The sequence below is a fragment of the Pseudomyrmex gracilis genome, unplaced genomic scaffold (assembly GCF_002006095.1).
Source record: "Pseudomyrmex gracilis isolate BER0280 unplaced genomic scaffold, ASM200609v1 scaffold_12, whole genome shotgun sequence".
Lineage (NCBI taxonomy): Eukaryota > Metazoa > Arthropoda > Insecta > Hymenoptera > Formicidae > Pseudomyrmex > Pseudomyrmex gracilis.
The window spans coordinates 1,361,089-1,373,345 of record NW_018020596.1 but is presented as its reverse complement, the minus strand read 5'-3'; the positions used below and the strand labels follow the sequence as shown (position 1 = coordinate 1,373,345).

The 12,257-nt window shown below is 42.3% G+C and overlaps 2 protein-coding genes across 17 annotated transcripts in view; one reads left to right on the top strand and one right to left on the bottom strand.

The window, feature by feature from the left end:
- Positions 1-12,257, bottom strand: part of LOC109863670 (histone deacetylase 4) — a 70,316-nt gene that overhangs the window by 6,158 nt on the left and 51,901 nt on the right. For 7 of the 11 annotated variants that reach the window (XM_020444073.1, XM_020444074.1, XM_020444075.1 and 4 more), the window contains 7 exons: positions 7,978-8,082; positions 3,920-4,045; positions 3,383-3,462; positions 2,513-2,622; positions 1,230-1,358; positions 348-445; positions 119-253 (listed from right to left, as the gene is read on the bottom strand). In XM_020444073.1, coding sequence (XP_020299662.1) covers positions 119-253; positions 348-445; positions 1,230-1,358; positions 2,513-2,622; positions 3,383-3,462; positions 3,920-4,045; positions 7,978-8,082 — 783 coding nt within the window. The remainder of the gene's footprint in view (positions 1-118; positions 254-347; positions 446-1,229; positions 1,359-2,512; positions 2,623-3,382; positions 3,463-3,919; positions 4,046-7,977; positions 8,083-12,257) is intronic. The other 4 variants (XM_020444076.1, XM_020444080.1, XM_020444077.1 and 1 more) reach the window with 3 other exon arrangements.
- On the top strand, positions 7,364-11,192 carry LOC109863675 (E3 ubiquitin-protein ligase RNF170-like). Of its 6 annotated transcripts, none has more exons than XM_020444089.1 (3): positions 7,364-7,560; positions 10,186-10,399; positions 10,760-11,192. In XM_020444089.1, the coding sequence occupies exons 1-3, from the start codon at positions 7,379-7,381 to the stop codon at positions 10,964-10,966; spliced, it is 603 nt and encodes a 200-aa protein (XP_020299678.1). In that variant the 5' UTR covers positions 7,364-7,378; the 3' UTR covers positions 10,967-11,192. The 6 variants fall into 6 exon arrangements, with proteins under 6 accessions (XP_020299678.1, XP_020299679.1, XP_020299680.1 ...); XM_020444090.1 differs by lacking the exon at positions 7,364-7,560 and adding an exon at positions 8,095-8,173; XM_020444091.1 differs by lacking the exon at positions 7,364-7,560 and adding an exon at positions 8,102-8,173 and having other exon boundaries at positions 10,189-10,399.

Genomic DNA, 12,257 nt, shown 5'->3' with positions numbered 1-12,257 from the left:
TATCGTAAAAACAAAAAAATGCAAACTATACGTTACGTTATATACGTCGCAAAAAAAATTTTACATACATAATAATATTCTACAAAATACCAAATTCCCCCCGATAAAAGCTGCTTACTGAGCTTGACGGTACGTGAGGTCTGCCCAACGAGATGTTGGGCATGGACGGTGAACTGAAGAGCGAAAGATCCGAAAGACTGCCCTGTTGACTACTACTGGTGAGACGTCCTCCGTACGTAGGATTCTCACCTTCCTGCAACAAACGTCCAGGTATGATGTAACATCCTTCCCGACAGACAAACACATAAAGATATTATGAGACAGAGCTGGCGAGCAGCAGCACTTACTTCCTGTATCGCCGTGTTGCTTCCGGCGGTGGGACTGGCTTGCGAATTGTTCACAGTCGGGGGAGAATTAGGCCCGGATTCGGGATTGCTGCCAGAGTCTGAAAAACGTATAATTAATACGCCGAAACCCCGGGATGGGAGGGAGAAGGAGAAGAAGGAACACGTGTCGCCGCGTTGCGCAAACAGAAAAACCCGAACGGGAGATAAAAACGGACTATGATGACGATAGCGCGCGTCCGAAAGTTTCGCGCGCGAAAACGAAGTGACAGACGTAACGCGCGACTTAATGATCAGCGCCAAAAATACCTCGAATCTCACCCGTGTCAATGTAACACGTGTATATAATAAATTTCGTGAAACGAAGACCGCTCTAGGTAGGTACGACCACGCGGTCCAAGGTGCACGGTTTGCGTCCGAAAGTGCGTCTCCTAAAAACGAGAATGTTCTTTTCTCGATTCTTCCTTGAGCCGACACGTGTATCATTTTTTAGACAGCCCCGGTCGCGGCGGCGACTCATTCAAGTTTGCCCGCGTTTACTTGTTTTTAGCGCTAATTTACATGTGTTAATCGGAGAGAAATCACGTTTCGCATGCTGTTACAGGAAAGTGAGTAGCAAACGTCAAAAAAAAACTCAACAAGTCAAAATTAATCGGACACTCGGGGTGCAAATGAGAGTAAAAATAGAGATAAATGTAGATAAAGATGTATATATATATATATATATATATATATATATATATATATATAATAAACTTCGGCGAATGCTCACGCAGAGGAAAGAGATATGAACTTGTGTTTGTTTGGTTTGTTTCTTTTTCATTCTAGGATACTTCAGTAGTAGTCCTCTCGGAGGAAGCTCGTGTGTGTGTGAGAGGAACGTACTTGCTAGTAACGACTTCCGCTTGAGGTGCGACAGCAGGCGATCCTTCCGACGTGCCAGGGGTGAGTTTCTCGACGCCATGTTCCTCTCCACGCGCTGTTTTAGTTTCACCTTCAGGTTCGGCTCCGAGGCTGGCCAATTTTTCAGCCGCTTGTTAGTCGGTCATACAGAAAAAGGGAGGGCGGGGGCGGGGGCGGGGGGAGGAAAACAGAAGGGGGAAACGGATTTAAAGGCACGGGAACGCGAGCGCGAGACGAAACCCCCGACGAACGTCGTCTCGCGCTCGCGTTCGCTCCGATCGATCATTCGCTCGCTCGTATTATTGTCGATATTTAAACTTGGCGCTATCAAGTGAAAAGAAGCTTTCGCGAAACGAAAACGTAGAAAAAGGAATCACAATTTGTGACTAACAAGCCGCAATGTATAAAATTAAAATACGAACCAATGCGGCCAAGTGTGTGTCTCTCAATCGGACGATCATTGATCAGGAAAATTATTGCTCTTTTCAACGAGATAACGAGCGCGCGAAAAAAATCTTCAATACGCCTGCCACGTTTATCGCGCGCGATTTTTTATTATTTTTTTTTATTTTTTTTAGTGATTTAGTATATAATGTGAGTTAAAAGTGTGTTAACCACGTTCAAAAGCGACTTTATACACAATGAAATATTAAACACATTGTGAATTAATGCGTAATACTTCCACAAATTCGCAATATAATAAAGTAAACTTGCAAGCACAGTGGACACGCGCGCCGCATTGGCCAGAAGAGAGCATAATGAAGCAGGCGAGGAGAACGGTCTTGACTTTTGCGAGGTCATACGCAGGCGAATTAAAAACGCCACGTGCACGAAAACAAAAATAAATAAATATTCATGAGATTTCTTATAAATAAAATTATTATTAACAAGTCGGAAGCGAAAAACGCGGCAAACGTATCGATCATCATTTTCTCACCGGCCGATGTTATCGCGGACATATAAAATAATTCGACCGAGCGAATCTCTTGTCTCACGGGGAAAAAAAATAAAAAAAAATAAAAAGAAAAACGTATACGATCTCTTTTACTGTTCGCGGATCAAAGATTGTGATCGCAAAGTGTATGAAAGCAAAAAATACAAAACGCGTCGACGCTTAAAAGCTGCTTGCTTTGGGACTCAACTTGTCTCTCTCTTAGACAGCGATAACACCATGCTTTAGTAAACATTCTGTTTCTGGCACACATAAACTACCTGTATCAAGGTATGCGTATAGATATAAAAACTTGACTCCGGGAGACAATTACCTGTTTTTCTGAGCGGAAAGTCGTCACCAAACTTTTCCTGCAGCAACTGCGGCATTCGGTAGGGGTGCGCCGCGTTCGTAGTGTTCGACGATTCTGTCTGCGACTGTAGCCTGTGAAAGAAAAAAGTTCAAGAAAAAACTTTATGATCTTGTATGAAATCAATCGCACGCTAGAATCGAGTAAATGTCAACGGGAAAAAAAAAAAAAAAAAAAAAAAAAAAAATAAAATTCGAAAATTATTCGATGAATCCAAATGAGTTTCTGTTTTTAGGCTTTTATTAGTATAGTCGCGAGAATTAATTACAAGGATATTTCTGACAATTTCGTATAAAAAAAAGAAAAAAAAATACGTATTTTACATCTCGAGTACGTTTTCGCGACGAAGTTACCGTCGGCGACGGGAGGGACAAGGAAATAACATCGAGAGCACATCGGTCGTTGCTAAATGGATAAGTGGGGCAGGTTGTGCTATTACCGTTACTTCGTCGGCGGCGAAAGAGAAGACTAACGACGACGACGCGATCGCGACGACCCATTAAGACACAACGTGCAAATTTCTCGATTCGGCACGTTCCAAAACCGATCGAACGTATCAAACACGCGAATCTTTAGCTCGAGAATTTATCTTCCAAAAGTAGAACAGAGTTCCTAGCGATCCGTTTCCGATTTTAAATCAAACGACAAATATAAATATTGATGCCCATGTTTAAACTGCAGAACGTGTACATGTAAAAAAGAGATCGCGGAGAGTTCGATCAGTCTTTTTGTTTTTTTGCTTTTTGTTTGTTTGTTTGTTTGTTTTTGTTTTTTTTTGTTTTTTTGTTTTTTTTTTATACAAATTCGAGTATGTTAAATTATTCCTGTACGTACCAGCTTCTATATCCGGGTGTACCAGGTACCGCTCCGTTCGCCGCGGCAGCTGCTTCTCTCTGCCTGTTCACCAGGAAGCTCTGCAAACGTTATAAAAACTTACAGAGACCTCGCGCGAGATCAGAGAGCACACGCTGAAGTTTATGACGCGAGATCTCGGAGGGGGAAAATCGATACTTCGATACTTTGATTGGATTACGCTAGAGAGAGCTCTTTGGAAAATCTGAGAGAAACAGCTCTCGTCTCTGATACACTTTGCTCTTTCGGTTAACGTCGAGAATGTTTTCTTTGACGAATCAAATTGAAGTTGTGTTTATATTTTCTAAAAAATAAAAACTTGAAAATATTGTTGGTTTCGTGATTCGCAAACTTCGAGTTAAATTTCATTCGTTGCTTCGTACATGAGTATATTTTTTCCAAGTCTTTTGTTAATCACGAACGTTTTCGCGAGACGAAAAATCGCGAGACAAAAGTTCGCGATGAAAAATACACACACACACGAAAAAACATTTTGGCGCCAAAATCGATGTCGCTCACCTGAAGACGTTGCTTGACTTCCGTGGACGCGTTCGCGCTGTGATCGTGTTTGTCCTTCTTCCTGAGAGCCTCGAGTCTCTCCTTCTCCCGTTTCTCGTCAGCAAGTTGCTTCTGTTGTTCCCAGAGCTGCAAAAGTAGCAAAATTCTGTTCTACACAAACCTTTTAATTTTTCACCGCACAATCACCGATTTATCTTCTGAATTACAAAGTCATTATTCCGCGATCACGCGCACAGAGAATAATATCATTTGACAATGTTCTAGCCGTGATAACCGGGATTAGTTCGAAATTGAGAGCTTGATTAATTCGCGATCGCAAACACACAGCGTTTGTGTACCAGAAGTTTGCGGTGATTTTGCCGTAAAAGTGCGTTTTAATTAGTTTAATCCGGCACGCGCTTGCGCGCAAATCAATTCGAGAGAAATTGTAATCTTCTCTCTCTCTCTCTCTGTGTGTGCGTGTGTGTGTGTTATGTAAAATGCACTTCCCTCTGCCGTTCTATTATTGGCGGTTTTAGCTCGATTGTGAGATGTCACACAGCTGTTACATCATATTAACGAGTAATTTTCCACATATTATCCGGTGTATGGCTCTCTTCGTACGTCGGATGTATTTTCCAAGTCCAGATATATAGATCCGCGCGAGCATAACAAATTAGAGAAAAAAAAAAAAAAAAAAAAAACTTTCAAACGATAATCCATATCTCGCGCGCTGCGCGCATTCGCGATATTTTTAACTTGACACTTGGCGCCCGCTAAAAACTGAACGTCGATGTGTTCGATACCTCCCGTGCAACCGGAGTCGAGATTCCGAAATCAACAGAATAAAAACAAATCGCGTTCACAATCTATCACTTCTTCTTAATTAAAATACTTAAACGCGCGTCAGTTTCTTTATCGCGCGCGAGATACGAAATCGAATAAGACATCCGTCCGTTCTCCTCTTCGCGACCGTGTGCGAGAATAAAAAGAAGAAAAAAGAGCTGACATCGAGAAAATAATAAAATACAAAAAAACAAGACGATAAATTTTTGTAATATATTTTGCAAGAGCGTGTCTCAGCCGTACACGCGAATATCGCAGAAAATTACGAGCGCGATTGTCTTTAATCGGGCGGTGACAATAAAAAAAAAAAAAAAAAAAAGGCGGACGGAGCTTAATTTAATATCGCACGTGGATGAGAAGCCGGCACAAGCGCACAGCTCGAAAGTCCGAGCATTGCCAACGTCAAGCGAGCGCGGAGCTGATTAATCTAATCGAGCGTTGCGCATAATCTCCCGGCGACGCACGCGATAAACACTCTCTTCTCTCGCGAACATTGTAGCGAATAACACGCCGTGATCGTCATCGCGCGGAATGAAATAACTGCGGATTCGGCCGTGGCGGCGGCCGAAGGCATCGAATTTATTTTATTAATAGCACCCGCGCTCCCGTTCGCAAAAACCGACACGCATATCTCCCGCGGACCGAAGAGCTCGCGTGCGCGCCTTATTGCCTTCATCGTCCTCCGAATCTTCTCTCGCGCGAGCACTCGCCGCGGAAAATGAGAGACGCGCGCGTTCCCGGAGTTCATCGACACCGCGCCACGCGGAGAGAGAGACACGGCGCGGCTCTATTATGTCTGGCATCGTTCTCCGTTCGCGAACGTCGTCTCGTTATTCGCCAATTAATATTCGCCACGCACGTGGAACAGTGTCCGCGTCTTTTAACGAGGCCGCGCGCGTGCATCTCTCCTCTCCTTCCTCCATCGCGCGGAATCGCGGCTCGAGTTTAGATCGAATCGTTTATATAAAACGCGGTTGAAAAGTCATCGCAAAAAGCGCGAATGAATGATTAATGAAGCGATTGTGTGCAAAATTGTAACCGTTTGCACACATTTGTGTGCAAAATTGTAAGGAAGATGTGTCTTCGATCACATCTTCCTCGTGATATTTCGCAATTTCCGCGCCGCGTTTGATTGTCACGTGAATGATTACTTAAATAACGTTAAAGATATACACGTATATATATGTGTATTTTACACACGCACACACACTTTAACTTTATGTTTTATAGATACGTTTTTATTTAAAATGTAGATTCTTCTTCCTTTTTGCCTTTTGTTATCAGCGCTTTAAATGACCGTTTAGATTAGAAACTGTACAATAAAGTTTAAAAAACGACGTTATCGCGATACAATAATGACGCAATAACGTCGTTTTTTTCACATATGCCCGTCACACGTAATTATAACCGCAGCGCTTTAATATCAACGCGATGTGTATCTTTCGATATTCACTTTGTTTTTTTAATTACCGATTGTAATTTATCGCCGAAGCGTCTCTTGTGGTAAAAAAATCACCTGTGAAATTCGAAATAACGTATTGTTTATTTTGTCTTCGGTCACCGAGACCCGATGGCGTCACAACGCGGCCGAAGGACATCGTGACAGCTATTAAAACACAGCTGACTAATAATAAACCAAATCAGTACGGAAGGGAGAGACTCTTTCCGTTATTCGAAACGTGCGCGCGCGCAATTCACCTGCGAGAAACGGAAACACCTGTGCGCGCACCTGTTAACACCCTCTTCGCCCGAATAAGCGAACAAGCGAAAGTGATCTCGGGCACGCGCTACAAGTGCACATCGTGTGTATATATTTACGTATCTCCGCCGTAAATAGCGTACAGAAAATCGTCGCACAAAAGAGAAAAAGAGAAAGAGATCTGAACGTCGAAGGTCCGAAGTGAAACGCGAATGAATGGAAAACTCAACTTGCAACGGAATTTTCTACCTGAGAGTTTCGTCGATCGCTTGAAAAGAGAGCAAAGAATACTCCTTTTTCCCGAAAGAAAAGTCAAAATGATTTCCGTTCTATTGTTAATATAATAACAGCGTTTCTCCGATCGCCATAGATTGTATCGTCCCCTGAAACGATCCACAAAGCGACCATTAACTTGACAAATCGACCGATCGTTTGATTTATTGAATTCCTTTCACGGGCCGCGTTCGAAAAATTCCAATTCGCGTGTGAAAACTGACTCGACAGTCGTTAAAATCTCAAATGGTCGCGAGTTGAGAGTTCTCTGTTTGAAAGACGGCGACACACTCCGTGTTTTCCCGCAATTACGCATCGCGGAGAGACGGACGCGAGAAGAAGAAGAGCTTTGCCTCGACGCGGGATTTCGCGCGACGGCGGCGGCGGCGGCGGTCAGTTTATTTTCACGATCAACCGTTATTGTTATTATCGCCTCCGTGACGCATGTTACGCGCATCGCCAACAATGAGAGGAATATTCCGCTGGACTTTCGACTAGCATTAGAGAGACGGAGAGAACAACGGAGAGACGGAGACGCGAGACGACGTTCCCGGAGAGAGAATTGCCGCGAGATCGTACGAACGCATGCGAACAACGAGAGACGAGCAACACACGTCGGTGTAAAAAGCGAAGAAGGATCCTCTCTCTATTACGAACGGATAATGCGCCGGCTGCAGTTTTGCCGCGTATCACAGAGAATGTTGTCGTCGTCGTCGTCGTCGTCGTCGTTCAGCAAGATATCGATTGTTCTCAAGTTCATTTGCGCGACAAAACCGCGAACGGCACGAGAGAGAGAGAGAGAGAAAGAGAGAGAGAAATCGACGAAACGACGATCAGAGAGAAGGTATTTCTGGACGATGTTACGTATCGTTTACACGACATTTACAGCGGAGCTACGTAATGTTATATTTCTCGGAAACAATTCGGTTGTGTATTTGATAAATACTTAATTGTTTGTCAATTAATTGTTCAGCCGCGTGCGCGCAAGCATTTGTGGAGTATATTTTGTCAATAGCAGCAGAGCCGCGCGGTAGCGGATACCGCGCAGTTTATATTAATGTTTAATAGATACGAGAGAAAGAGAGAGAGAGAGAGAATAATTACACGAGAGTAAAACGACGCGACGTAAAATAGCGGTTTTTGCGAACGTGCATTATTCAGCGCGTAATTGCACGTGTACAATTACCAAACGAGAGACCGCGAGATAATTAATTATTTAATTTATTTATTTAATGAAATTGGCAAATACAGCTCTCTTTACCCTTAGTCGAGTCAACTGTTGCTCGTGCATCTCGGCCAGTTGACGTTCCTGAGCCTGATACTGCTGGCGCAGGATCTGCTGTTGAAGTTGATGCTGCTGCTGTAGCTGGAAGCAAATCCAGATATCTCAAGGCTAATGCAATGTGTTCGTCTAAAGGAATGAGATTGTTGGAAAAATTGTTGGTTACGGGAAAGAGGTGGGTGCGCAAGTAAATCCTCGTGGAGAGAAAATAAAATTGCGACACGTCCTGTGTGCAAACACGACACAGTCGCGCGAAGCTTTGCGCGTATCGCACGCGTAATACCGTCGATCCCCATATAAATGCGGAACGTTTCACGGGGATTGATGTGTGTGTGTGTGTGTATATTTTGTCTTTCGCGAAGCGCTCTCACCGCGAAGTCGTCACAAACACTTCTAAATCGTGATAGAAATTCATCATATCATTATACATATATATTTGACGCAAGAAACACGCAAGTTTTCACGTCGATCGAAAATAAAAACTTTAAACACTTAAATAACCACACGACAATCATACGTGCGCTCTTCTGATTTAATTAGACGGAAAGTTTGCGTGCGATTTAAGAAAAAAAAAGAATGCAAAAACACGTAACGAGGAAAAAACAATACAAAAATTTATGTTCAAATTGTTTTCGATAGAACCTGTCGAGTAACAAAAAAACGCAGAGCAAAATAAATATCGGACTTAAAATGCAAAAATACGCATAGCGCGCGCTTCGTGTGTCTGCGACGCGACGCGACGTGCTGGTGCCAGTGCAAAGTTCCATGCCAACATGGCGCGCATCCGACCTGTTTAATTCAATTTGCCGTGTCTGTCGAATGTTTTTTCGTTGCCGCGTGTCATTCGTCGCGTGTGGGCGATTTCGAGTCGTCTTTTCTCAGAAGGAAGTGCGTGGGTTGCTGACACACAGAGAACGAAGCGATTTCGTCCAATTGGTTACGTCCGCGAACGAACGTTGTCACACGACTCCCCATGCATGTGTTGCACTTCGTAAGCACGCTTAAAAAAAAAAAAAAAAAAAATATATATATATCGAAATCGCACCGCACCGCTCGACATGTATTTGCACGCCGCACTTGATTCCCCTCTAAGGTAGCGTTTTTTTAAAACTATTTTTTTTTTTATTTGTTCTCTTTAAGGCAAAAGAGTCTGATTTATATATTTTCTATTTTATAATTATATCGAATTTGTTTTATTTCTAAGTGCACAAGGAGTCTTCGCACGCATAAGTTTATGTTGCGAAAAAAAAAAAAACAATTAAATATTGCAGAAATATTCAACGAACTCGAAAGTAATTATTAACTTGTGTGTGTGTTCCTTAATAAAATACAAATTCAATTGGTATCGTTACTTCACGATGTATCGATTTAAATTTAGATCACCGTGACCGACAGTTGAGTATCGTTTTGTCATTGTCCACGCTTGTCACACATATTGGTTGTTTCAAATATCAATCTATTAACCTAGACCACGTTGCGAGAAACCATCGAATCTGAAATTTTTCAAATGAATTGGCTTCGCGCGAAATATTCGCCAACAAAGATACCGGCAAATCGCGTGCGAAAGTACTGAAATTGAAATCGATTCGGAATAATGAATTTTACGGAGCATTACAGAGCGAGAACCCTCGCGTTCGTCGTGCCCTCGAGCGAGGGTTCGGCCTCGGGATGGAAAGGATACGCTATTCGCGCTACGGCGCTCGCGGTTGGATTCGGCCTCTACATATTGCTCGTTAAACGGAAGGACTGGTCCGACAGAATTTGGAGCGTATTTAGACGTCGAGACGCCTCGATCGAGCCGCGCGATAATTCGACTAACGAAGTAAAGGAAGTCAAGTACGACGTCATCGTGAAAAAAACGAACGACTCATCGCTTTTTTCTTCAAGTTTAAATTTCAAATCGACACGCCCGACCGATCGGGTGATCTAACGATCTTACTGACTCGCTCTATTGCGCATGTTGAGTTTTCCTGGCTGACACGCGCGATCGGCGTTAAGTTAAATCGAATGAGAAATGAGGCTCCGCGATACACGTGTCGCGCGTTAATATATACATTTTGTGCTCGTGTACACAAACAAAGTTCACATTACAAAAAAAAAAAAAAAAAATCATTTAAACACCGGAGATATATTCAACGAACCAAAATCAATTAAAATTAATTATATTGTGTTTTTTTCCTCAATTAGCAGCAGCAACAACAACAGATCCGTAATAACGTATAACGGCGAGGTGTGTCCGATCTGCCTGGGAACGCCGAAAATCGGCGTTAAGGCTCCTTGCGGTCATTTGCTGTGCGCGGAATGTTTGGCGAGTTACTGCGACGTTAGACTTGCACCTGCGCCACCACCTTGTCCATTATGCAGAGCGCCACTGAATTCAGTGGCCTTGGCCTGCGATTTTGTTAGTACAACACACCGGCTCTGTTACATATCGTTTTCTACTTCCGTCCACACATAAACAGCGAGAGAGAACAAACGCATTTTCCGCGAGTTAAACGCGACATTATGCAAACATAAGAGGCAAAAAAAGAAAATCGAAAACGAACCAACAGTCGGGAACAACAGCACGAAGAAAACGCAAAATTACATTCTCGAGTAGTTTTTGAAAACATATCAGGCTTGATTTTTTATTGTTTTTGTTGTGCGTTTTGTTCCTCTCAGCACACTAAACCTGCGATTTTATTTAAATAAAAATTGACGGGGCGGAGGTTTTTAACAGATTTTGCAAAATATAATGAGATAGAATTTTTTTTGCGCACAGGCTATTTTAGGTCCCAAGATGCTGGATCCGAACACGATCATGGTGCAGAATTGGATACGCGAGTACAACAATCAAGGTGGCCTTATGACGTCGGTACGACCGTTTCTGATGACGCGAATCACTCTTTTGTTCAACATCTTGACGCTCTTTCTGATTCTCGGACTGATCGCCGTGAGACTCCAGATTTTAACCGAGAATTTCACTTGAAAATTGTCTCATTTATTATTGTATCAAATGACCTGTGAAAAATTTGTCACATTAAACAAATTTGAAAAAAAAAACCTAAAATGTAACTCACATGTACGTATTTGTATACAATATACGTGATAAATATTACAATCCGCAACTCAACTGCGCGCAAAATGCCTTCTTGGGAAAATTGAACGTGTTTGTATTATTGTATCGATATCGTATTACCTAATCATATATGCTTCTAGTTGACCTCAAGAGTCAAGGCTGGAATAAATCTAAATGAGTCTAAATTTGCCGGTAACGCACTGCGATCGTCTATTAGTTTGCAACTCTTGAGAGCACAAAAACGTCGATCGTTCAGAGACGTCATTACACACACACAAAAAAAAAAAAAAAAAAAACAACAACACATATCGCGTTATCGACGAGATATTCATACAAAGCGTGTTTTTTTTTCGCAAAAATTACGAAACTGCAAATCGATCGCAGCGCGTTCCGATCGCTATTTTTCTTTACCGGTTTTGCTCGCTTTTTTTTTTCTTCTTTTAAATACAACATGTAAATGTGTATACAAATAAAATGACATTTTTTCAACATAACTTTTTACATGTTATCCGCAAATGTTGAGAGAAGTTCAAAAAGAAATTCAACCGCACTTTTAAGGTGTTCAATTCTCTTCTTTCCCCTTCCCCCCCCCCTCGTGTTAATAGCTTGCAAATATCTCTTATTATCGCGCGATATATTATGCTTTCAACGCGCATTAAAGTCGAGGAGACATCCTTAATATTCAAAACGCGGTGGCGCGATAAAGAAACTAATCATAGATCAGTCTCGCTTACATAAATACAATAAATAATGATTTTTTTTTTTTTTCATTGTGTAACAATAATTTAAATTTTTGACAATACTGCGAAATCTTTGCCGTGTGTGCGTTAGTTCTTCTTTTATACGTTATGTCCAAAAATAAACCCGCAGGTTATAACCTCGGACCTTAAGAACAACGAAATTTCCATAACAATGCGTCTTTTTTTTTTTCACGCGGTATGTGCCACATAAGAACATAACGTCGCGCATATTGCAATCGATTCTCGAATTAATTCGAGTCCGAATCGCGTCGAGGAACGCGCGAGCGTTCCGAACAATCGTCTCTCCGTATCGAATGTTGCGCGCGGCGCCGATTCGAAAGAGAACAAACGGCGCTTAATTGACTTAACGTCGCGCATCGTTCAATAATAGTATCTGCTAGTATTCCGTTCGTCGCGGAAATATTTGCAACAGCGAGCGCTTCGCCTAGAAAAAAAAAAAA

What these genes read in the sequence shown, in the direction of transcription:
- LOC109863675 (XM_020444087.1), top strand. Translation starts at nt 9,593, where the DNA reads ATGAATTTTACGGAGCATTACAGAGCGAGAACCCTCGCGTTCGTCGTG. An exon ending in AACGAAGTAAAGGAAGTCAA is followed by an intron (nt 9,835 to 10,185) that starts GTACGACGTCAT and finishes TTCCTCAATTAG; the next exon opens with CAGCAGCAACAACAACAGAT. An exon ending in TGGCCTTGGCCTGCGATTTT is followed by an intron (nt 10,400 to 10,759) that starts GTTAGTACAACA and finishes TTTTGCGCACAG; the next exon opens with GCTATTTTAGGTCCCAAGAT.